This window comes from Lytechinus pictus, chromosome 10 (assembly GCF_037042905.1).
Source record: "Lytechinus pictus isolate F3 Inbred chromosome 10, Lp3.0, whole genome shotgun sequence".
Taxonomy (NCBI): domain Eukaryota; kingdom Metazoa; phylum Echinodermata; class Echinoidea; order Temnopleuroida; family Toxopneustidae; genus Lytechinus; species Lytechinus pictus.
In genome coordinates, this window is record NC_087254.1 from 8,241,847 (window position 1) to 8,269,102 (window position 27,256).

Genomic DNA, 27,256 nt, shown 5'->3' on the forward strand with positions numbered 1-27,256 from the left:
AACGGCTTAAGGTCCTCTCTGAGGGACCTGGTAATGAGGATAAATGCCTTACCAAAGGGCACTAGCGCACCACTTGGGAATCGAACCCGGGTCACCGGAATCTGAAACCCCCGCTCTACCGACTGAGCTATCGCGCCTCCTATAAATGGTAAAACCTGTTTTAGATATTGTGTAATTGTTTATAGTAAACAGGACCCTAAGTTTGATAATTTTGATATTTTTTTTTCATAAGCACCTCCCCTAGTGCCACACACACCATGTACAGCCGTTCCACTGCTACCTATCATCTATGGTTGAAATAAGCGTAACCTGCGGGGGAGTAAAGGGGAGTCCCCTGACCTTGCCGCTTGACATCCGTCTTGCGTGCCGAACAAAAATCAGCGCTAGTAAATCGTATTTAGGCCATTCTCTTGAGTAAGATACACAAGCTCAGAAATAATCTATGGTACGTTGCTGTTTTTCATCGATAGCGCACGCCTTTCATTGCAGATTACTTTAGCGAGCGAGCAAAAGGTAGAAGGATTAATTTGGATCAAATAAACTATCGTTTTCTCAGTAATTATCAAGAAAACAAAATGGAAGGAGGTGGTGCATATGGAGCAGGGATGGCTGGAAAGCCATTTGATGTCTTAGACTACATCAAGAAACCCTCTGTTATATTGAGATTCATTAGTTGGGTAAGTGAACGAATCTCGAATGAGCATGATGAGCGTTTGTCTCTGGGACTGGGCCGGGGTGACGTGGGATGCATTGGATTGAGAGGGACGAGTCACGAGAGCTGTGTGAAGTGGAGTCAGGAGAGTGATGAATGAATGAATGACAGTGCAGTGTTGTGGCGGCCGGGCCGAGACTAAGACCCCGTTCTCATTGCCGCCTTAAAACTAGTTTACAGTTAAAGTGATTGGTTAACATTGTTTTCACTTTAAAAAAATCTGAGCTAGAACTTAGAAGGTCACACTTGTGTCTTGTCACCTGTGTCAGTGATGTTACAAAAATGAAGCCCAGAAAAAATTGCGTTCGAAAATAATTATTTAGTGCTTCAAAAATTGAAATATAAAATGACCGAAAACACCATCTTAATTTCATCCCATGTGTACTAGGCCTATTTAGGCGTCTATTAGACACCCATTTACAAAATCGGGGTTTGCCTTGTACTACTTGTAGTTTTAGCTTTTCATTCTCAATAATGGTTGTATTCAGGGTTTATTAATATTAGTTCTAATACATGCACTTGTACACATGTTTCGTCTTGGTTTGACTTTGAGAATATTTTTAATCGGCTGCCCACAAAGTTAAACAATACCTTTAACTAGTTTAAATGGCCTTATCGTCATCCAAGTCACTGGGGACAAACTTGAGACACACCTCAAATATCAGCAAACTTTCAATGGAATCCAAGGTTGGAAGATTTTCAAAAGAAATCTATTGTTCGCGATGCGAAACGGTGCGAAGCTTCTCACTGAACGGGGACTTCCTTCCACCACACGTTTTCCCATTGACACAATAACAAATGACTCGGACACTTTTTCAAACGACAATAATAGTCTTTTTCTTTTCTCTCCTGTGGCTGTATATTCTTCCAAGTTGATGAAACAATGATCAAAAACACTAAATAAAACAAAATTAATCACATTAAAAACACTATTTAACTGTCTAATTACTCCTCGTGATCCGAGTCCCCTTCCCGTGTTGAGACTGCCAATTTCCCATAGGAGGGGACTCGGATAACGAGTAATAGTACTCCTCGTTATCCAAGTCCCCTCCTATGAGAAATTGGACAGTCTTAACACGGGAAGGGGACTCGGATCACGAGGAGTAATTAGACAGTTAAATAGTGTTTTTAATGTGATTTTCATTGATTTTAATGATTCTTATTATCGAAAATATTCATTTATCATCTCCAGGAAACTGTCTAAAAGTGGCAGAGTGGTTTTGAAGAGGAGGGAAATGAGGGGTAGATGAATATCAACGGGTTAATTGCCGTTTTGTATTTTTAAGAGAGGGGACTTGGATCACGAGTAATAGTACTCCTCGTTATCCAAGTCCCCTCCTATGAGAAATTGGACAATCTTAACACGGGAAGGGGACTCGGATCACGAGGAGTAATTAGACAGTTAAATAGTGTTTTTAATGTGATTTTCATTGATTTTAATGATTCTTATTATCGAAAATATTCATTTATCATCTCCAGGAAACTGTCTAAAAGTGGCAGAGTGGTTTTGAAGAGGAGGGAAATGAGGGGTAGATGAATATCAACGGGTTAATTGCTGTTTTGTATTTTTAGGAGAGGGGACTTGGATCACGAGTACTAGTACTCCTCGTTATCCAAGTCCCCTCCTATGAGAAATTGGACAATCTTAACACGGGAAGGGGACTCGGATCACGAGGAGTAATTAGACAGTTAAATAGTGTTTTTAATGTGATTTTCATTGATTTTAATGATTCTTATTATCGAAAATATTCATTTATCATTTCCAGGAAACTGTCTAAAACTGTCTGGCAGAGTGGTTTTGAAGAGGAGGGAAAGAGGGGTAGATGAATATCAACAGGTTAATTGCTGTTTTGTATTTTTAGGAGAGGGACTTGGATCACGAGTACTAGTACTCCTCGTTAACCAAGTCCCCTCCTATGAGAAATTGGACAGTCTTAACACGGGAAGGGGACTCGGATCACGAGGAGTAATAAAACAGTCAAATAGTGTTTTTGATGTGATTTTCATTGATTTTAATGATTCTTATTATCAAAAATATTCATTTATCATCTCTAGGAAACTGTCTAAAAGTGGCAGAGTGGTTTTGAAGAGGAGGGAAATGAGGGGTAGATGAATATCAACGGGTTAATTGCCGTTTTGTATTTTTAGGAGAGGGGACTTGGATCACGAGGAGTAATTATACACACATTCTTTTTACCTAACGAAATAAAGCAATGGAGACTGTTATAAGAGGGAGATGCAATTTGATTTATTTAGTAAAAACGTGATAGACGAAATAAAGCAAAATCATGAGAAACATATATATGAAAAGAGATTTATTTAGCATAAAAAGTACGACAAAATAAAGCTATAAGGACTGAAAAAAAGTAGATGCAATCCTGATTTATTTAGTAAATTAGGAATCAACGAAATAAAGCAATGGAGACTGAAGAGGGATCTAGGGCCTATTGATTTATTTAGTAAAAACGTAGACAAAATAAAGCAAATTTTATATTGTGAGAAACATAAAAAAGATGAATATAATCCTGATTTCTTTATATGAAAAGTACTAGTTTACGGAATAAAGCAATAGAGATTGAAAAGAAGTAGATGCTATTCTGATTTATTTAGTAAATTAGGAATCAACGAAATAAAGCAATGGATAATGTACATACACTTGCACGCTGCACTTCACCAGTACGACAATACACCAGACGGTGGACTGTACTGTTTCCAGAAGAAGAAGAAGAGCCTGAAGAGGGATCTAGGGCCTATTGATTTATTTAGTAAAAACGTAGACGAAATAAAGCAAGTTTGATATTGTAAGAAACATAAAAAGATTAACATAATCATGATTTATTTATATGAAAAGTAATAGTTTACGAACTATAAAAGCAATAGAGAATGATGCCAATTCTGATTTATTACGCCAATAAAGTGGAGACTGAAAAGAGACAATTGACACACAACTACGAGGTTGGTAGAGACAGGTAGGACATGTTTTACGTTGTGAAAAATTGTCCGTGGATCCGAGTCACCGGGGACTTGGATCACGATAATGCCGTTTAAATGTGTAATGAGAACGGTTGCGGCACAGTTGACATGGCATGGTTGAACCCACTCACCATGCTCACACGTATTGCCAGGTTAGTATTACTAAAAACCTCGCACCATGAACCGCGTTTGGCAGTGGATTTCTAACTAGTGGATCGCGCGTGCTGCAATCCCACTTCTGGTGTCCACAACACACGACTTCTAGTTGAATGGCTTGATTTTTCTGTGCGCGGCGGCATGTAATGAACCCTTGGTTGAGTTGAACCGATCTTCCAAACCAGTTGCAGTTCGAGAACAACCACAGCTTCGGACTCTGTTTTATATTGGTGGTTCCGCTGAACTCCGATGGCTCCACTCACCAATTTACAGAGACCGAAGTTCTAACTTGATCTGTACAGGGACTCAATGGCCATATGTTTATGTATTAAGTTTCGATCACTCAAGGGTTCATTACATGCCGCCGCGCACAGAAAAATCAAGCCATAGAAAGCGTGTGTTGTGGACACCAGAAGTGGGATCGCAGCACGCGTGACCTAGACTTGAGGACTCCATGATGTCTTTTTTAAATACTTTGACATCCAATGATGAAGAAGTATATACGTCAAAGTATTTAGAAAAGACATCATCATGGAGTCCTCAAGTCTATGCGCGACCCACTAGTTAGAAATCCACTGCCAAACGCGGTTCATGGTGCGAGGTTAGTATACATACTATAAACCTCGCAATACATGTGAGTGAGTTCGGATAAACCAGGGAAGTGAAGTTGCGCAACAGGCAAAGTAAGTCACTGTTTTTTGTCCTTTTAAGTTTATTTTTTTCTGTTTTGGTGCATTTCAGGCCAAAACGGAATAATAATCTTTATTTAGGTCCAGTTCTTTTCATATATTAAATTATGAAATAAAGACAAAAATCGATGAGCCCTGTCAGGGGGATTTTGCATTTTTAACCCCCTAATGGTGGCTGCACGATCGCGAGCCGTCTGTGTACAAGGAGAAATGTTAAAGAACTCCTCGAAGCAGACGGCTGCCAGCTGTCTGTCTACTCCCTGTCGACTACTGACCAGCCTTTTTTTATCTGATTTTGATAAAATTTTCAGCATTTTGCTTTGTGAATTTTACTCTATTTATAGAGATATAAATATTTCCAGCCTAGACCATCCCTTTTAAAGCGCATTTTCAGCATGTACATGTAAAATGCCGCTTTGATGATAAATATCGTTAGTGAAAAAAGCAAACTTTACACAACAAAAAAAGTAAGTCCCCCCTAAATCAAATTGCTGTAACTTTTGAACCGAATTATTTTGAGATATGATATTTCGTAGGTGGTTTTCTACACTCATTAAGCAACTCCTGGGGGAAAATGAGATTGATAGGTTGAGTCATGCATGAGTAATTAAAGATTGAATTAAAAGTGACAATTTTTGAAAGTCACAAGAGTCGTTTTTCAGATTGTGCAAATACCAACTTGGGCAAAAGTTGTTTTAGGGTCATTCCATCTGGATTCACCCAGTGGTTGCACCCGACCGTCTCAGAATTCGTCGTAAATTGGTACACATAAAATTCACCATGGCCCACGCACAAAACAAAAAAATTAGTCCAATTGGTCCGTCGGTTCTCGTGCTACGGCCCGCCCTTTTCTCCTTGTTTTGACAAAAATGGGCGTGACCCTCAACTTTCAATGGCCACTGCGTCGTAACGTGTTGACCAATTTTCATGAAACAGGTACCATTTATTAGAAAATTCAGAGAGGAATCCAAAACATGCATCAAATAATGTATTGGAGCGATTTATAAGGTCATGACCTTTGACCTTTACTTTGACCTTGAGTTTGACCCCCGGACAAATAATTTTTAAACTTGATTTTCGTGTATGTTAATCATTTGTATGATATTGACAAAATATGTTAAAACCAATGATGATATTTTATGTCTTCACCTTTTAAAACTCTTCCAAAGATACCATGAAATTTCACTCTAGTCCTACATACTGATATTCATGTTAGTAAAGTGATAACCATTTACATGATTTCTTCCAATCTTAAGTTACAGTATGCATGCACATGAAAAGAAATTAAGCTCATCAGTTCACAAATGAAACATTAAACATTTATGCTCATGAATAGGTATCTGTTTAGGCAATTTGATGTTCAGCAATATATGTCATATATATACATATATATATATATATTCTTGTTAGTAAATAGGCATATACTCAACAATTTGATGATAAAAGTAAACACTTTACTAACAAGAATATATATATATAAATGTATATATATGACATATATTGCTGAACATCAAATTGCCTAAACAGATACCTATTCATGAGCATAAATGTTTAATGTTTCATTTGTGAACTGATGAGCTTAATTTCTTTTCATGTGCATGCATATTGTAACTTAAGATTGGAAGAAATCATGTAAATGGTTAACACTTTACTAACATGAATATCAGTATGTAGGACTAGAGTGAAATTTCATGGTATCTTTGGAAGAGTTTTAAAAGGTGAAGAAATAAAATATCATCATTGATTTTAACATATTTTGTCAATATCATACTAATAATTAACATACATGAAAATCAAGTTAAAAAATTATTTGTCCGGGGGTCAAACTCAAGGTCAAAGTAAAGGTCAAAGGTCACGACCTTATAAATTGCTCCAATACATTATTTGATGCATGTTTTGGATTCCTCTCTGAATTTCCTAATAAATGGTACCTGTTTCATGAAAATTGGTCAACACGTTACGACGCAGTGGCCATTGAAAGTTGAGGGTCACGCCCATTTTTGTCAAAACAAGGAGAAAAGGGTGGGCCGTAGCGCGAGAACCGACGGACCAATTGGACTAATTTTTTTTGTTTTGTGCGTGGGCCATGGTGAATTTTATGTGTACCAATTTACAAGGAATTCCGAGAGGGTCGGGTGCAAAATTGCACATTCATTGGGTGAATTGGCATGGAATGACCCTTTAGGTGAATTTTATGGTGTTAATGCTGTATTACTATCCATCATTTAGCCACTCCACACACAATTTTGATATCGCATGTTTATGGTTGAGTGAGGACAATGTATTGCAGGGGCCGCGGAAGTGGGGGGGGGGGGGCTTCAGCCCCCTCCCCACTTTTTTCCAAAAGCATGTACAAAAATGTAAAAATGACCATACGATTGTGATTTTTACATGGTCAGCCCCCCCCCCCCCCCACTTTTGGCTCAGCCCTCCCATTTTGAAAACCGTTCCGCGGCCCCTGTATTGTGACGTATCATCATAGGGGTTTATGGTAGTATCCTCTACAACTTGTTAGATCATGTTAAAATTTGAAATTGTTGGTGGCTCCCCTGATTATAGGCCCCTCCCCCATTTTAAAATTCTGGATCCACCACTGATTTGTCCATAAATTAAACTGATCCTGAGAAATTGTTAGGAAAAGAATACATTTATGCAGTATAAAGAGTATTCATTCCTACATGTTAGTTTTTTAATGTGCTCACTCAACCATGAAAATGTTAAAAGTTCGGAAAGTGTGTGGTGATAGAAATGATGGATGATAAAAACAACAGGAATTAAAGTCACATTTGAAACCGAATTTGCCCCCGATATTCACTGTATTATCCTTTAAAATGAGATTGTGACATTGAAAATACCCCTTTTCCCACTGTGGTGTGTGCTCAGTCATCCATTAATATAAAGCAAATTTTATTTTTGCACAGAACTCTGCCCATAGGTTGATAAACATTACTGCCAAATGACATTGCTAAAGACAGCCTTGAAAAAAAGTTCCACCATATTGAATAAGGGGTTACTTATTCTTAAACATATGCACCCATAATGTACACAATGTCTATGAGAGAGGAAGTCAAAATTTTAACAAATGTGAACTGAGGGTTTGTGTCATGGACGGTTTTTGTTCTCCCAACAGTTATTTCATGAAAGTTCGCACATGTCTTCAGAGTAACACTATCCAAAAGGCGCGCACACCAAAATAACCATTTGATACGGCAAAGAGTGGGGCCAAGGCCTTGAACTTTCTTCTCATTTGCATAATTTTCTAATATTGTGTGCTCACTGATGCATTAGACATCGGGATTTTCATAAAAATCAAATCAATGCATGGAGGTTTGTGACAGATATCCATAGTTACAAATTGCATTTTTTCCAATAACGTAAAAAAGAGCTACCCGGTAATCACATTCCACATGTTCATTCAAGCGTGAATGTTTAATTAAACGCCTTTGAATCATTGAAGCATGTTAATTGGTCATGAACATAACGAAAAAGTTGAGAAAAGATCATTTTCAGTTACCAAAATGAAACAATACTTGCCTATGATATTTGAAAATCATACTTTTTGTTTTCAATAAATGTTCATTGAACCGTGAAACGATGAATATTGTTGAAGATACTCTTCCCAAAAATAACTGTCATCATATTCGATCATTTTTATTGATAGAAATGTGTAAAACATCCAATTATAGCAAATTTGGGCTTGTGTTTATTCAACCGTGAAATTTAGCCAAAAAAGTTGTATCGTCTTTTAGAAAGTACCTTTTACAAGCCTTCTGACTATTTTTCATGATGAGAATGTGGAATTTGTTCAAATAAAATGGAATCAAAGTCATGATATTTGGCTTGTGACTTTTGAAAAGTGACATTTTTGCCTTCTGATGGTGCTCACTGAAGCATGACGTAAAATCCATAACATTTACTCAGAGGGTAGCTTATAAAATTACCTACACGCTCATGTAAAATTATATTAAAAACTCGCATTGGTTCGGAAATTATTGATGTTTGTTTAAGGGGGGACTTACTTTTTTTGTTGTGTATATATCGTTAGTGAAAAAAGCAAACTGTATGTTCGAGGGTAACTCTATAGAATGATTGAATCGCTCATAAAGCGTGGCCTTTTGTATTTAGCCACAGAAATAATATAGCTTGCTAGCGCGCGGAATCTCAGTTCAGGGGATTTCTGGGAGAAAAAAATGACCTCTGACATCATTAAAAAGAGGAGAAACCCTCCGGTTAGCTTTCATACTGGCCGTTTTTCTCGGCGAACTTCGCCGGAGAAAGTTCTCCTGTGTACCTTTCATACTGGACACTTTCCCCTTCGATAGCGAAGTTCACCAGGGAAAAGGGCAGTATGAAAGGGGAATGAAATTTAAGCGTAACCTATAAAACCACACGACTCGTTTTGAAACCCTCCCCAGGTTTTCTTTCCCCCAAAGATGTCTCTTTTGCAGGCATTTCTAATGCTCTTTCACAAAGTCTGGGGTCAGCCTCAAATTGCAATTACCAATTCCAAATGAAAGCTGGAGCCTACATGTATGTAGATCTGACATGGAGATTTTAATACAGTAGTGGCACAGTTAATGTACATCACATTATGACATACAATCATGTGCATGTAGGCCTACAGTACGGAATGTAATTCAAATCTTTTATATCGTATGACAAATGGTCAGTTCAACTCATTGGCCCAAGTGCGCTGTTTACTGAACGTAGTCAGGAAAATACATGCAGAAATGGATCCCGAGCAGTGTTATTATAGTGGTGCAGTACCCTTCCGTGGCTCTCTCTCTCTCTTACGACCATATTTGATATGTATGTATGCAGGGGATAGCAAGGTGCATATTGATTTGGTGCCTCTGGCATCTTAGGGAACTGGTATCCACACATCTCTTATTGATTGTTATAGGGGCTTGGTGGCTACACTGGTTCCCATGGCCATCATCACATTCGTTGGACGTTGGTATGACCGAGATGTACACTAGTACTCGTACCTGGTATACATGTACATGTACTGACCAAGTATCAGTGTAATAAGGCTTTTACCTCATTAATTGCCATTTATCGGACTAAAGATTATATCAGGCCTAATTTGTGCAAAGCTATTTATCATAGATTTCAGTTAAAGGAAAATGAAAGGATAGATTTATTATCTGATCATAAAGTGATTACATTTCACTGATTAAAATAAAATTAAAATGAGGCAGAACGGTTTCCTATTTCCCATGATATGCCAAGTCAAAGTTATCAATATTTTGATATTTGAAAGACGGAGATCGCCATTTTGCTCATACTCCCTATATCTCCGTGGGGGGTTGTGACGTCAGCGACGTACAAGCTCGGTGTCCGACCTCGGCACTCGCCTTTGATTGCTAGCATAAAATACATGGGCCAGAGTGGTCAGAAAGGGGCACAAAATGCAGCTTTTGCCAAATTCCTGATCCGCAGAAGAGGCCAGAAATCTCTTTAAAAAATGAGTGGCTGCACTAAAGGTGGAGAAATACAACAATTCTTCCAAATTCACGAGGAATGATGTTATTCGTAGCGAGCATTTTACCGATTTCTTCGGCCGAGTATTGGGACTCGAAGTCGTAGGCTCTCGGGCCTTCTAACTAAGTTCTATTTCAATACAAACGTCCGATAAGTTTTGTTTTACTTAAAATTGACGGTAACAAATAATAAACAACGTTAGATATTTTGAAAAATAGCACAATTAACAATTTAACGATATTCAAACGGGATAGACAACCAAACTTCCAACATAACAGTTAACACGATCACTCGGTTTGTGGGCCGGCGGTCGGCACTCAAGGGTTCATTACATGCTGCCGCGCACAGAAAAATCAAGCCACAGAAGTCGTGTGTTGTGGACACCAGAAGGAAGATCCCAGCACGCGCGACCCACTAGATAAAAATCCACTGCCAAACGCGGTTCACGGTGCTGGCTTATAATACTAACCTCGCAATACGTGTGATGAGTGGGCGGCCGGGGACGGCTAGCTGTATATACTGTCTACGTACAAATTTAGCTTTGTCAAATTTGCCAATTTGGTAATAGTAAATAAATGTGTAAACATTTTCATCAAAACTCATCAATTTGTGTTTTAAACCATAGAATAATTTGAATAGCTTTTTGATTATATTTTCAAGTGTTTTTATGTGTATATTATATTTATTTCTTGTAAAAAAAGTATCTATATTATGCGAACTCGGGGTTGGTTTCAGCCTGTGACTAGCTGCACATGGAAGCTAGTACCGAGAGCAGTTGTACGTCGCTGACGTCACAATTTTGAACGAACCTCGCAACAATGGCGATCTCCATTCAGAGACTTTGAACGTGAAGAAGTTTAACTTTGAAGAGGTGGTACTCCACTCTGGGAAATCGGATATGGGTATAAGTGGATTCATTTTGATTATCATTTACTTATCAATGATATTATGTGGTATTACATTTTGGGTTTCATTCTCCTTTAAAAAGGAAAATTAGTATTATTGATTGTAAATACGTGTAGGATATACATGTAGTACAAAATTTGAAATAATTTACTTTTAATAGATACAGATCCAGTGTTCAGAACCACACTATTAAAAGGGATGGTCCAGGCTGGAGATATTTATATCTCAATATTAAAATAGAGTAAAATTCACTAAATACTGAAAATTTGATCAAAATTGGATAAACAAATAACAAAGTTATTGTATTTTTAAGATTTGCATTATTCCGGTGAAACAGTTCTAGGCATGTCTTCATGAATATTCATTAGGTGGGCTGATGATGTCATATCCCCTCTTGTTCTTTTGTATTTTATTATATGAAATTAGGTTTATTAAAAAAATTTCTCCCAAGAACTAAAACAATGAGATTGACAACTGATTATTGCATTAGTTATTTATTGCCGCAACTTATTTCATCATAATGGAGACACATCATTAACACATATGAAAAATGAATCAATTATGATTTCATGTATTAAAAAACATAAGAAAAAGGAAAGTGGGGATATGACATCATCAGCCCACCCAGGGTGCTACATAACTTTTTAGAAGCACTTGCCTGGTCAGGCAAGCGAATTTCTAAATAGTTGGAAAATACTTGCCTGAAAATACATTTCACTTGCCCGAAAAAAATCCTTTAAAATAATGTTTTACCGCTTCAAAAGAAAGTACTACGGTTTTATATACCATTGCCCCTTTCCTCTCTTTTTAACGTGAACTATTGTACCTTTTATAATTATTATTTTTTCTTTTTAAGTTATTTTACCTCAGGGTTGTTTGATTTAAATCATGTCGATTTAAATCATGATTTAAATCGCGATTTAAATCACTTGATTTTTTTCCAAAAAATCACTGATTTAAATCAACTTTTATGAAAAAAATTAGTTTTCTCTATTTTCTCTTCTTCTTAACAGATACTTTCAATGTAATCATTTTCATTTCTGTTCCACATGCTTTAGAGATACTTTAAAAGAATGATACACCCTCATGGAGTCTGATTTAACACCACTGTTTTATTTTCAAATTGTAAAACAAGCAAAACTGATGAAAACAACAAGTTTCTAACGAAGTAATGATAAATAACTCTCTGTATGTACACCAAACTGTTAAATCTTCAATAAAATAATATATAAAATCTACAAAGGTGCTCAAAGTCCACAACTTGGATACTTTTACAAAACAGCTGAACTACTTGTATGTACCTCCTTCTTGTTACTATTAATACCCATTCTTTCAATTACTTAAGTTGCAAAACCCTTTGTTTATTAGCTATTACCAGCTGTTAGTTGGGAAGTCCCCCATGTGATAGTTCTAGGAAATATTCCTAGCTAAAATCCCCCATGTGATAATTCTAGGAAATATTCCCAGCTAGAATTCCCAAGGGCAGTATAGGAACCCTAACAGGTCTTTAATAATGTCAATTTTGTTGGAAATTCTCAAGTTCTTTGAGTACTTCATGCATTGGAGTAACAATTCGGATGTTTTGGACTGACTGATATAAAAATTTCAAGAGTTTAAATGTATACATAATACATAACATTACTTGGGCTTCCATAAAATGTCCCTCTCTATAATGCAAATAAATAAAAAAATAAATAAATAAATTACCTGTATATAAGTGGATTATTGTGTCAAATAGTACAATACACAATGTTCAAAAGACTACTTGACCACTATTATTGGTGTAAAACAGTTTAAATATAGTTTAAAACTTGTTAAGTGTGACCATTATTTTTCGTAGGAAAAAAATATAAAAAATCTGATTTAAATCATAAAAATCCGATTTAAATAAAAAAAATCTGATTTTTTTGATTTTTTTTTAAAAATAAAAAAAATCAACAACCCTGTTTTACCTCCTATGACCGAAATTTGTGTCAATACGCCATTTGATTAATTTACTCTCGTATATTTTCATGTGCTTTTGTATATGACCGTGACACAAAATTAAAAGGGGAATCACTGAAAATAACTAAAGAAGAAAGGAAGGAAGGAAAAAAAAAAGAAAGAAAAAGCAAAGGTGAATGAATGGGTAAAGGAAAGAATGTAGGAGAGAAAGAACCAAAGGAAAGAAAAGTGATGAATGGAGAACAAAGAAAGAATAAAGGAAAGAAAAAAAGTTTCCTTTATTCTTTAAAATTAATAAAGAAAAAGGGAAAGAAAAGAAAAAAAGAGGAAAGAAGGGGAAAATGAATTAATGGGTGAAAGAAAGAATGGAAAGAAATAAAAAAGAGGGGAAAAGAAAGAAAAAGGAATGAAAGAGAGAATGAAGGAAAAAAGATTTCCTCCATTTTTTTAAATGAAAGAAAGAAAGGGGAAGGAAGGAAATAGCAAAAAAGGAAAGAAAGAATAAGGAAAGAAGAAAATAAAGAATGAAAGAAAGGATGAAACTTTAGTGGAAGGAATAAGAATGAAGTGAAGAGAGAATAGAAAAAAGAAAATAATGGAAGAAGGAAGGAAAGAAAGAACAAAAAGAAAAAGGATAGGAAGGGAGAAGGAAGCAAAGAAAAATTAGAGGAAAGAAAAAATGAAGAATTTTTTTTTTTAAAGAAGGAAAGTACATGTAAGAAAACGATGGAAAGAAAGAAAAATGAACAAAGAGAGAGAAAAAAAAAGATCAGGAATGAAAGCTAGGAAAGATTGAAAAGAAAGATAGATGGAACAAAAAAGGCAAGCGGGAAAGATAGAAGGAAGGATAGAAAAGAAAGGAAGGTAGCAAGTAATGAAGGAAGGGAGTAAGAAAAAAAAGAAAGAGGAAGAAAGCTCAAATATGAAACAAAAAAACATGCAATCATCTAATAAAAATCTTGCTGATATTTGTTTAAATATATTTTTAAAATTGTTGGAAAAATAAATGTTTTAGAAATGAATAAAATTTCACAGAGAAACATTGACAAACTTTAAAAATCAAATGAATCATCGCGGCATCGTGGACTTGCACGCATCTTTCTTCCCACTACACCGATCACAACAACACTCAAAACAACGGCTGAAACTAGTTATTTGTCTTTACTTCAAAACACTTGCCCGACTCTAACTTTTACTTGCCTCGGGCAATCGGGCAAGCGCTTATGTCGCACCCTGCCACCTAATGAATATTCATGATGTGCATATACATGTAACTGTTTTCACAAAATATTGATAAACTTTAAAATTCAATAACTTCATCATTTGTTGTCCGATTTTGATGAAATTTTCAGCATTTTGCTCAGCGAAATTTACTCTATAAATATGTTAGCCCAGACCATCCCTTTAATTCTACCTTCTGTATAATCTCAGAAGCTGTTAAAGTTGCCCATGTAAAGTGGGTGAGAGGGTGCACTTGTTTTAATAAAAGGGGGAGGGGGCAGGGAGGGAGGGAGGGTGGAAGGGAAGGGGAATTATCAATTAGTGAGAGGGATTATACAGATTATCCTTGACTATGCCGTTATTCATAATGATGTCATGCATTATTCATGCTGATTATCATCGTGCATGTGTATGGAGATAATTAACACAAGGGATGTGGTAGGCCTATACATATAGTATTCATGTACATGTGTCTGAAAATTTGCCAACCTGGGTTTTAATTTGGGTTTATTCCGATTGGTAGGCTAGTGATCCATAAATCTTTAAAAAGATAAATTAAAATTGTGTACAAATTGATACTTTTGTATAGGTATCAAACTGACATGATACGTACATGTACACATGAACATCAATACATGAAGCCTACATGAACACTATGAACAATACATACATAGATATTACTAGTATAAATCATTTCACGTTAACCAGATACCATATTTTTTAAGCTTTCAAATATGTTTGTTCAGCATCAATCAAATTGTCAAAACATACCCATACATGTACATTACCCGTCGTGTATTGTTTAATCTAAAAGTGCAGTGCGTCACCTGATAATCAATTATTAGTACAATGTGTTTGCTCATGACTGTAGCTGAAATAATTGAATTTTACCAGCGCAAACATGAGTGTGATTGAATGGGAGCGAGCAGTGAACGAGTGGAGTGGTTCGCTATACTGTACATGCCAGTATACATAATTGCTCGGGTATGGTGAGGTGGGGACGCAACTCATGATGATTGATAGGTAGGCTGGCCTGTGCCCGCACAGCTGACGGTGGTTGCATGCATACAATTCATCCATGTACTCCTTGTCATATGAGTGGTTTTATTTGCTCAATCCGCTTTACAACATGCATAATGAGGTCAAAAATCTTTCTAACGGCCAAGGGGAAATCAAAGTACACAGGGTCCTGCCCCGGTGAGGTTTCGGGACGGATTCATGATTATCTAATGAGACAGGAGCTCCTTGACTCGGTGTCATTGGTGATCTTATTATTCTTGAAGAGAAGTATGACTGGGTGTTGAGAGGAAAAAATGAAAATTGAATTTTTAAGGCTATTTGTCATCAATATACACTGTATATTTTAATACTAGAACTTTGAAAAATTTGAGAATCATCTTTCTTACACTTTGAAATGGTCAATGGTGTCAATGGTGATCTTATTCTCGAAGAGATGTTGTGAAGTGTGAATGGGTGTTGAGAGGAAAAAAGGAAATTTGAATTTTTTAGGCCTATGTGTCATCAATTATAGAATATACACTGTATGTTTTACTAGAACTTTGCAAAATTTGTGAATCTTGTCGATCATTTTTCTTACATTTTGAAATGGTCAATGATGATCTTTATTCTCGAAGAGATGTTGTGAAGTGTGTATGGGTGTTGAGAGGAAAAAAGGAAATTTGAATTTTTAGGCCTATTTGTCATCAATTATAGAATATACACTGTACATGTATGTTTTACAAGAACTTTGCAAAATATGTGAATCTTGTTGATCATTTTTCTTACATTTTGAAATGGTCAATGGTGATCTTTATTCTCGAAGAGATGTTGTGAAGTGTGAATGGGTGTTGAGAGGAAAAAAGGAAATTTGAATTTTTAGGCCTATTTGTCATCAATTATAGAATATACACTGTATGTTTTACAAGAACTTTGCAAAATATGTGAATCTTGTCTATCATTTTTCTTACATTTTGAAATGGTCAATGGTGATCTTCATTCTCGAAGAGATGTTGTAAAGTGTGTATGGGTGTTGAGAGGAAAAAAAGGAAAATTTAATTTTCAAAGCTATTTGTCGTCAATTATAGAATATACAGTACACTGTATGTTTTACAAGAACTTTGCAAAATTTGTGAATCTTGTCGATCATTTTTCTTACATTTTGAAATGGTCAATGGTGATCTTATTATTCTTGAAGAGATGTTGTGAAGTGTGACTGGGTGTTGAGAGGAAAAAAAAGGAAAATTTAATTTTCAAAGCTATTTGTCGTCAATTATAGAATATACACTGTATGTTTTACTAGAACTTTGCAAAATTTGTGAATCTTGTCGATCATTTTTCTTACATTTTGAAATGGTCAATGGTGATCTTTATTCTTGAAGAGATGTTGTGAAGTGTGGCTGGGTGTTGAGAGGAAAAAAAGGAAAATTTGATTTTCAAAGCTATTTGTCGTCAATTATAGAATATACACTGTATGTTTTACTAGAACTTTGCAAAATTTGTGAATCTTGTCGATAATTTTTCTTATATTTTTGAAAAAAAGAAGTAATGTTATAATTTGATTCATAGAGTAGGCCTACATGTGTATGTGTTTGGACAAATCCATTGATTTTGAAAATGTCCAGTTTGGGAAGGATACATGATCTAATGAGAGTGTCATGACTGATTTGGTGGCAATGATTTTATTTTGTGAAAAGATGTGAATTCCAGTGTGGCTACATGTATGTGTTAGGACGGGAAAAAGAGAAAAGTACATTGGGTGGTTTCAGACCGCCTCGAAGTTCGCCAGTTCCAGGTATTCTCTGATCGGGAAATTTACCCCGATCAGAAAATACCAGGTATTTTGGCGGTGTGAAAGCAAACTACGCGTAATATCCCCGAAAGAAAATACCCGATAAATACTAGTAGGTACTTGGCAAAATTACGAGAACTTTCGCGGGGATTTTTCCAAGGTCGTGGGTATTTTGGCGGTCTGAAAGCAAATTACGGGAACTTTTAGCCCAGCGTGTCGTTGGGTGCGACGCCGTGCATGGGTTGCTGCTGGGCTAGTGATTTTGAATTTCGCGCCTTGCTGCTTATCAGACCATATTGCGCATGCTCGTAACTTCAGGAACTTATCCCGAAGGGTATGTTTCAGGGCGGTGTGAATGCAGGAATAATTAATGGGTATTTTTCAGCCTAAAAAAGTTCTCGTAATTTTATAACGGGGATTCTTGTGATCGAGGCGGTTTGAAACCACCTATTGTCATTTAAAAAAATCTTTTGTACAATGTCTCTTTGACTTTGATTTTGTTTGAACCTTGTAAAATATTCACAGTAATGAAATCAAGATATTTCAATGTCACTAATTACATGATGTATTAAAGTGTATAAAGACTGCTGCTACATGCATTTGTGAGACCTAAAGTGGATTAATGAAAATATAGAATCTAAATAGTCATCAATAATAAATAAGATATCAGATTTGCTCATAGTTCAACTGACATAGCAACAACACGTCATCCCATTGAATTTCGCAATGTACAACAGGGCCCCGTCTTACAAAGAGTTGCGATTGATCCGATCAATCACAACAATGGACGGCCAGCAACATCAACATCTATTATGCATGTTTGTTCAAAATATTTTTCTAGCTATGATGTATATTCATGCATTCATTGTTTTCTTGAAAATTCACTGTGACTCCCTTTGTTTACAAAGCACATTGTGCAAATTTCCTGTAGAAAAAATTATGACACTGATGGATTTCCATAGAGTTACGATTAATTGGATCAATCGTAACTCTTTGTAAGACGGGGCCCTGATGTACTGTACATGAATCACCACTTAGTTTTGTAAAAACCCCTTAAAAATGAGGGGGTATTGAGGATCAAAATTCAAAATTTTTTGTTTTGACTTAATAGTGGTATTTACAATCCAATTTTTACTGCTAAATTGATGATCATTTATTTTTATTTTTTTCCATTTCAGATATTTGCCATCATCGTGTTTGGGTGTATATCAGCGGAGAAGGATTACAATTTTGGAGGAGGCCTTATTGCCTGTCCTTATGGTGGAGTGAATGGTGCGTGCGGTTTTGGCATCTTCGTCGGGGTGATAGCGTTCTTAGCGTGTATGGTTTTTCTCGCCATCGATGCAATGTTTGACAACTGGAGCAATGTGCAGCACAGAAAGATGGCTGTCATGGCCGATTTAATCTTCTCAGGTAAATACACATGTATCGTACACTTTATGAATTCAGGTTTGGTGTTTAAAAAAGCTGGTGTTAGTTTTGGTGCTAGCACTTTATTGTGTTTTTAGCACAGCACTTCAAATGAAGTAGGTCGGCTGATGGCCGCTCTTCATTTTGCATTTTCACTATTAAATTCGTAAAATTAATTATCCGGCAATAGAACTTTTAATATGTTGTCTTGCCATTCGCATGTACATGTAGACAGTCTCTATCACTAGCAATTTTCAGAAAAGCATTCAAAAGCCATCTTATTTGTATAGTTTTGAGATTATTAATTCATTGAAGCCATTTGGGACTAATGGGAAAACCACACTGGTAGAAGTAATAGGAGCTCCCTAATAGTGATCTGGGTCCTGTATTCAACAAAAAGGTTAGCGATTAACCGTACTCTTGATTTTCAACATTAATTGTAGTCTTCGTAACAAAAAAAAGTACAGTGATTAGTGTTAGCTTTGTGTTATGGGCCCTAGCTGGTTTATTTTTTATTGGTCCAGTGCCAATCTGTCCAATCACCAACTCGTCTGCTATCATTTGGTCTACCATCAGTTCATCCACTATCCACATGGTTTTATTGCCATTTCGTCCACTCACCATTTTGCCTCATAACAATTTGTTCCAATAACCATATGTCCATACCATTTGGTCTAATTGGATTAATTGGGTGAAATGAATGAAAACAATTGGGTATTAGACCAACTGGTTAGGAGATGAAATGGTGATTGGACCAATTGGCTGTTACACAAAATGGCATTATTTGATGAGTGGACGAGTTAGAAATACAGGAATTGGCAATTTACATACATGTACCTTCCTCACATGTTAATTGGGGCTGGGTCAAGTGAATCCCCCTACCCCACCCTGAGGGTTTCAAGCAGTGGCGGATTTCACCGGGAAAATGGGAAAAAAAACAGAAAAATAGAAAAGGGAGTGAGAAAGAAAGGGAAAGGAATGGAGAAAAAGAGGAAAAAGGAAAGGGGAAAGCGAAAAAGTGAAAAGAAAACTAAGAAAAACTTTTTATAATGGAAAACGGGAGGAAAGCGTGAAAAGGAAGGACATGTGAGAAAGAACAAACCATTCCGAAAAAGTCCTACTAATACATGTACATTAGCATGATTGAGAAAAGGAAATGAAGTAAAGGATGACAAAACGGCAAACGAAAGCGGGAAATGAAGGTAGAATGGAATGAACTAAAAGCTCAATTAAAAACAAACAAAAGGGACCAAAAAAAAAGAAGAAGAACTTTAATAAACATGACCGGGCTGCCGAGGATTGAAAATAAAGAACTGAAAGTAAGATGAACTGTATACAAAACTGTGTTTATATAAGCTTGCTAGATTTTATGCAATAATGGTCGCAATCATTACTTTGGCTATATCTCCAAAGCTAACCAGGGGCTTTGCCCCAGACCCCACTCAGTAGGGGCTTCATCTGTAACCTTCAAAGGGCTCTATAACCCCCCCCCCCCCCGGTATGGACCCTTCCTACATTATTTACGTTCAATCACTGGCTTACGGGGGATGGGGTCTTGGTTCCACACCCAAGGGGAAATGAAAGAAAATATAGGAGGAAATGTAATGAAATGAATGGAAAACAATGAAATGTGTTATTTGCTGAATATAATTTGAATTTCATTTCAAAAGGCCAAATTTTTTTCGGGCTCGCTGGCGACTTTTTACAAATTTACCCACATTGCTATGTTGTGTCCCCTCAAAATGTTTGGTTCATTACGCAACTGCGTTGAATTAATGTTGTGTAAAAGCTATTATAGGCCTACTGTACATGTACATACCCGCAATTTGATTAAAAATAGCGGCAATCTGTAAGATTTAAAATGGCTTTGATATCAAGAGGTCTCCACCCCAGACCCATCCCGCATAGCACTGGTGAACGGATTGAATGGTTGACCATGGCCCCCAAAAGTTCTATAACCAAGAACAAAAAAGGACAAAAAAAGAAAAAGTGTATTAAAGATATGATGTATATTTTCTGAATAAAGTGTCAAGAACTACATGTATATAAAAGTTTAATAGATTCTCATGAAAAGGTGATTTTTTCTCGCTCGCTCTGGAGGAGATATGTTAAGCAGCTTTTTGGCACATGTGCAATACTGTGCCCCTCTTTTTTTACTCACAATCCTGTTCACAGTGGCGTACAGATCCAAAAAAAGAATAGGAAAGAGAGAAGTTGAAATATATTATTTTTTATATATTATGTCAAAATCTATCACAAAATTGGATCTTTGTAATTGTCCAAAATTTTGCTCGCTCGCAACTTTTTTATAAGATAAATTCTGTCTAATACGCCATATCTGGCCCCCCTCAAAAATTTTGCCTCAATGCACCACTGCCTGTTCATACCATGATATGACCGGGAAATTTTTGGCTCTTGCCCCCCCCTGCCACTTCACAGACATACATGTACATGTATAGGCCTACTTCAATTATTTCACCTTTTTAAGGTCGACTCCACCCCTTTAATTTTGTATGGCAAGGACAGATGTACGCATGCAAATCATGATTAAAATAAACTCCCTTATATTCAAATAAAAATGTACATTATATGTACAGTACATGTGCACTGTAGATGTACATTGTAGATGCATGTTCATGTTATGTATCCAATCCATTGTTTTCACGAACAGTATTATAAGTGTTGAAATCGCCAGCTTCGAGAGTAAACACAGTACCACTACAAGTATACTACATTGTACAAGATGCTAGTGGTATTTTAAGAAAGTGATTTATAGCATGTTGGGGAATTCCATGCTCTATGAACAGTACCAATACATGGATGTATTTCACAATTGTAATATTGTCCGTGTACAGTGTGTACGGTAAGTGTGTGTAATGACGTCGACATGAGTGATCGCACTGACGGTGGCAGTAAAACAACTTTATAGCCAGATTGCTCTTTGTGGATCATGTGATTATTTTTCTATTGAGGTACGAAACAAACAGTATTAAAAGGAAATAATTACAGAACATTGGTAAACATGATAATCTCTCACTTTTGAAGCTATCTTGATTGACAGTACTTGTAATATAAAAAGGGAGGAAATATGGGCACATGTAGAGAGTGACTTTTTGGGACCATCTTCATTTTATGTTTGGTGTTATAATCGTGTAAAGAATGACCTAACACCAACACCAAAAGGTCAACACTGAACTTGAAATCACCCATTGTATTCAGACCAGATAAAGTCCACCCCAGAAAAATATTGATTTGAATAAATAGAGAAAAATCAAACTAGCAAAATGCTGAAAATTTCATCAAAATCGGATGTAAAATAAGAAAGTTATGATACTTTAAAGTTTTGCTTATTTTTCACAAAACAGTGATATGCACAACTCAAATGAGAAAGTTGATGATGTCCCTCACTCACTATTTCTTTTGTTTTTTATTGTTTGAATTATACAATATTTCATTTTTTATAAATTTGACAATAAGGACCAGCTTGACTGAATCATATAGTATTAAATAATGCTCATTCCACATGTTCAGGGAGGAATTAATCGTTGTTTCACTTGACAATGAGGAGAAAAATAGAATATTCCCTATTTCATATAATAAAATACAAAAGAAATAGTGAGTGGATGACATCATCAGTCTCCTCATTTGCATACCCACCAGGATGTGCATATAACTGTTTTGTGAAATTAAGCGAAACTTTAAAATGTCATAACTTTCTTATTTTACATCCGATTTTGATGAAATTTTCAGTGTTATGCTTGTTGGATTTTTCTTTTTTTATTCAAATCAACTTTTTGTTGGGGTGGACTTGTTCTTTAAGCAACACATGTTATTTGCAGATCATGTTCAAACTAGTCAAATTGTCACTTTTGTTCCAATATCCCAAGATGTCAGTTATTAGGCTTTGAGTATTTTAGGTACAATGCATGTACTTAGCATTTGAAAGCTAGAATATTGGATTTTCAGAAATCAATTTAATTTTTTTTTTCAAACATGGGGAAATTCAATTTTTCAAGTCTCGAATTTGATCAACAGATGGCAGTTATACCGCCCCAGATACATGTAATACAAATTGATATGAATAAATGATAAATTGATAAATAAATGAATATAAATAAATCCAAGTGAAAAAAAAATGAATATTAGAATAAAAAATAAGGAATGAATGAATGAAAAATAAATCAGATTAATAAATGAATGAACGAAAGAATGAATAACTGAAATTAATATGAATAAATGAAAAATATTCAATGAATGGATGAAAAATGAGATAAGAAAATAAGAAATTAATAGATAAATGAATGAATGAATAAATAGATAAATTAATAAATAGGTAAATTAATGAATGAATGAATGAATACTGAAAATGCATATATAATTTACTGCGACAACTTAGAAAACATGCGAAACTGGGAATGGGTTCAAATAATTATCAGGGAATTTTGAAACTTCATCAGGGAATTTTTTTTCTTGAAAAGCCGGGAACCCCGATATGCACAAAACAAAAGTGAGTCGAGAATTTGAAAGGAAACTTGTTATTTAGAATAAATCTTAAAAGTTTTTGTAAAGTTTGTGATCAGAAATTTTTGCTGTATATTGATATTGTCAACATTTCTTTATTTTTTTGTGCAGGTATTTGGACCTTCATGTATTTTGTTTGCTTCTGCTACTTAACAAATAAATGGGTCGGCACACCAAGCATAGTCAAGAATGGACCGGGAGTCAGTTCAATTCAAGCAGCTATCGCATTCTCCTTTTTTTCAATTATAACTTGGGTGAGTAATCATTGTAATTTATTCATGTATTTCACTATAGTAGGCCCTACTACAAATTAAAAGTGTAAGTGTAAGATTTTTGCATGTATATTTTGCAATCATATATGTTTTCTCTTTTATTTTATCTGACAATGAATTCAAATTTGTAAAGTGAAGAATCATTTAATTGAAATTTTTCATAATTTTGGGTCAATTCGAACAAATATGTATGTACAGGAAGTGTGCTAAATATGCACAATCAAGTATTAATGTAGAGCACTGAACTATTTTCATTTTATTATTTCCAAGTTGTTTTGAATCTCTACTATTTCATTTCCCAAACTAAAATTTTTTAACATTCAACAATAAAATCAAAACAATACAATTTGCAATGCAATATTTGACTAAGTTTTTAATTTTTTTTTACTTCCATGAATTGTCGCTTTCTGACGTGTGAGTGTACATTGTACCTTTTTAGAATCACGGGCGTGGAGCTGCAGAAAATGCGTATCCAGTTCACTGAAACTCCGATATCACCGGGTACTATTTTTCAAACCGCTGCACGGCATCTGTCTTGCCGTAATTTTGATAGTGAAATATTTGCTTTTTTATTGTTTTTGAAGATACCATCCTAAATTTGAAAGGGCAGGGCAAGCGCAACTACAGTTAGAACTGGGCTGAAGATAGCGGCTTGTTTTTGGCGAAGATTTTTTATATGCCATTTCGATAAGAGTCACGACAAACTTTTGTATATTATACTATTACTATAAAGTATAATTATCTTTTTCATATTACTATAAAGTATAATTGTCTTTTTCATATTACTATAAAGTATAATTATCTTTTTCATAATTAGAAGGATGCACAAACATCATATTGGTAATAATATCATTACTAGCAGAGCCCGTGGAAATTCCACGGGTTTTGGGGGTGTGATTAAGTTAAGTAGATTGACATTTTTATTCAAGATAGGGAAAGAAATAAACATTTGAATTTTTTAAGAGAAGGTTGTGGTGTGAAAGGAATGTGAAAGTTAGGTTTTTATTTGAAGTCGTAATTTGTTTTGAAAAATATATGATTGATTAAAGGTAATAGTGAGAAAGTAAAAAGTGATATTAGTATAGGATTATGGTTAATAAAAGAAATACAGAGAATTAAAATGCTTTTGAAGTTGGACGAATATGATATTTAGTTCAAGTAGGGTTTAAAAATATTGCCCCTCATTTTAACTATAAAAAGGGAAGTTTAAAAAGTATTTGGTTTTGGAGGATTTACATTAACCCTTTTATTTACTTGTTCAATGTGTTTCATTGCATTAGCTGATATTCATTTTATCGGACCCGCTTTTTAATTTTTTTAATTTTATTTTTTTTACTGCTTTTTATTTCTATTGGTCCCAAAAAGTAAAGAAGGAAGAAAACATTTTAAAATGACGCAAGTTTATTTTTTTTATTATTATTTTTTTTGTCCCCTTTATCACTCAAAAAAAAAGGATTAAAGAAAGAAAATAATAAGGAAGTATAAAGGAAAGGAAGGACGAGAGAAAAGAAAGAAGAAGTGAAAGGTAGAGAAAGTGAAAGGAGTCAAAGGGAAAAAAATGTAAAATAAAAGAAAAAGAAAAAAAGTATGAAAGCAATGGGGAAAAAACAAAGAAGCCGTAGTTGCGATATGGACTGAAGTTAGCTATCATAATGATGTGAACCTGCCGCGCGGACACACAGGCGGCGCAGCGCAAACTGCCCCATCCTTCGCGAGGCAGGTTCACATTATTATGATCGCTAACTTTAGTCCGTATCGCAACTACGGCGAAGGCGAAGTCCAACTGAGAATTCAAACGAAGGCGTCGAGATCGGCTGAAATTCAGGTTATGGAATGATTAGACATTTTGGAATAAAATTATTATATTGTGCCAAAATTAATTGGCGAAAATCGCCCGGTGCGAAAGTGCATTTCAGCTGTGACAGAATGCCAAAATCTCATTTCACGTTCACTTTAAATTCTACACATGATTCAAATCAAAGATCTCGCCATGTTTTATATATTTGTCCTTTTAAACGGTATTCGATTGTGGTTACGCCTTGTTTTTGTTTTCCACAGTAATTATTGCATGAACAGAAGTGAAATATTTGTTGTGAAGCACTGTGTAAATGTTGTGTGATCATGGAGCTATGGTGTGATGGCCGTATTCTAATTAATTCATCATTTTTGTTATAAGACTGTAAAACTGGTGGACGTGAGGGAGTGGCCTGGATGAAAGGAAATTGAACATGTGTCCAATTACTGATTTGCATATGTGCATTTCCTACATTCCATGCAAAGAGTAAAGGAGAAGTCCACCCCACCAAAAAATTAATTTGAATTTAAGGAAAAATAAAGTATTGCAGAAAATTTCATAAAAACTATGATTCAAAATTTTAAAAATTACTATTTTGACATTGAGAAATTTTCCTAATTTTACAAAACAATGATATGCTCATCTTGGTCAATGTGCAAATTACAGAACCGATTATGTCACACACACACTCTAATTTCTTGTGTATATTTTTTGTTTGATACATGTACATAACATGTATATTTTAATTTTCTCATTTTCTTTAACAAATTTTGAGAGGGATTTTAATTCCTCCATTAACATTCGTAGTTTCCGTGAATGTAACATTTTGTGATTCGATGAAGAGTTTTTATATCAAATTTGCTAAAAATTGATATAATAAAATGCAACCAACATTTAGAAAGTAATGTGATGTGAGTGACATAATCATGCAACTCTCTTTGCATACCATTGTTTTGTGTATATAACTGTTTTGTGTTAAAAAGGGAAATTTCTGTATTAATTCAAAGATTTTTTGTTGATGTGCACTTGACCTTTAACTCACTTCCCTTCCCACCCTTGCCCAAGTAAGTGTAATCAAGAACTTGAAAATCATAAGTGATTAAGAAGAAGTAAGATTTAATCATAGTTATTAATAGCTCAATGAGTTAATAATACAGGCTTAAATAGAAATTGACATGAAAGTAAAAAGAGAATAAAGCTCGGTAGGAACGGGGAAGGAATATGATTTTTTTTTAAAGCAAAAATATATCCACACCACCCCCTCGAAAAAAAATTTAAAAAACACGTTCCGGCGGGTTCGATCCAGGGTCCCTGCACACGTCAAAACATTGTGCTGACGTAAGTCGCCACAGATCACTTTCATATCCTTTCTTGGTTTTTTAACTCTATATCAAAATGTTGTAAGTCTGTGCGCCGCTGTTGACCAATCAGAACGCGGCGTTTGGAGCGAGACGACCCACGTGACGCGTCTGTCATGGTCGAATGACGGGCTACAACACGCAAGTCTACGGGGATTTTCGGTGGAAGAATCGGACGATGACTCGGTCGTGCGAGGTCGTGATGGGCTGCGATTGCGGCGAGTCCGTGAAGAGTGGCAGGCCCGACACGCGGTGCGATTTTGGAGCCCGGGCGTGGCGGATCCCGGGAGGAGATACGGTTCAACCGATCACCCCCCCTCCGGGCTTAGAGTATTCATGTAATAGATGTGAGAAGTGAGATTTTATAGATAGAGTCAATGGCGACAATAGTCAAATATGACCAATCGCCACTCAAACCAACATGAGAAGAAGAAGAAGCTAGAAAATAAAGTTTGTGAACTTGGAACAAAATCACAAATTTTTTCATTTTAGCGTACTTTTTTGGCCATCCCACTTCTTAATTCTGAACTAAGCCACTGGGTGCTCTGGAAATATGGCGCGGATCCCGCAAGTTGAAGGGCGAAGTAAGGATTTTTAGCCCTGATTTTTGGTAACAGTCAGTGCCCGAGTATGTGGCGCTATTGCAGTTTCATACCCGCCTGTGTTGCGGTGATGATAGACTGTGAGTGTGAGCTGTGCTAGTAGCTGCACTGGCATGTTGACGTGAGCTGTCACTGTCAGGCTGCGATATGCATTCAATATTTCATAAAATATTTTTCAAATGAGTTTTTATCAAATAAGAAATTAGAAATTATGAGAAGGATCTCGCTGAGTACAAATTCTGTTAAAATTTGATTGACTTCATCCTATTCAATTTGATTGAAAAAAGATGTAAAAGAACGTCCAGTAGATTTAATACATGAGATGCAAACAATAAAAATTAAACAAACAATAAATCAAAATAATAATTTAACAATAAATAACAATGAAGAAAACATAAATAAACGATGTTTAATAAACATTAAAT

At 35.5% G+C, this 27,256-nt stretch overlaps 1 protein-coding gene across 1 annotated transcript in view; it reads left to right on the top strand.

Annotated features, from left to right (window-relative positions):
- Positions 1 to 575: 575 nt before the first annotated feature.
- The window catches only part of LOC129269705 (synaptogyrin-3-like), a 35,345-nt gene continuing 8,664 nt past the window's right edge, over positions 576 to 27,256 (top strand). Inside the window, exons 1-3 of the mRNA XM_054907206.2 lie at positions 576 to 677; positions 18,052 to 18,286; positions 22,916 to 23,058. Of these exons, the coding sequence (XP_054763181.2) occupies positions 576 to 677; positions 18,052 to 18,286; positions 22,916 to 23,058 (480 nt within the window). The remainder of the gene's footprint in view (positions 678 to 18,051; positions 18,287 to 22,915; positions 23,059 to 27,256) is intronic.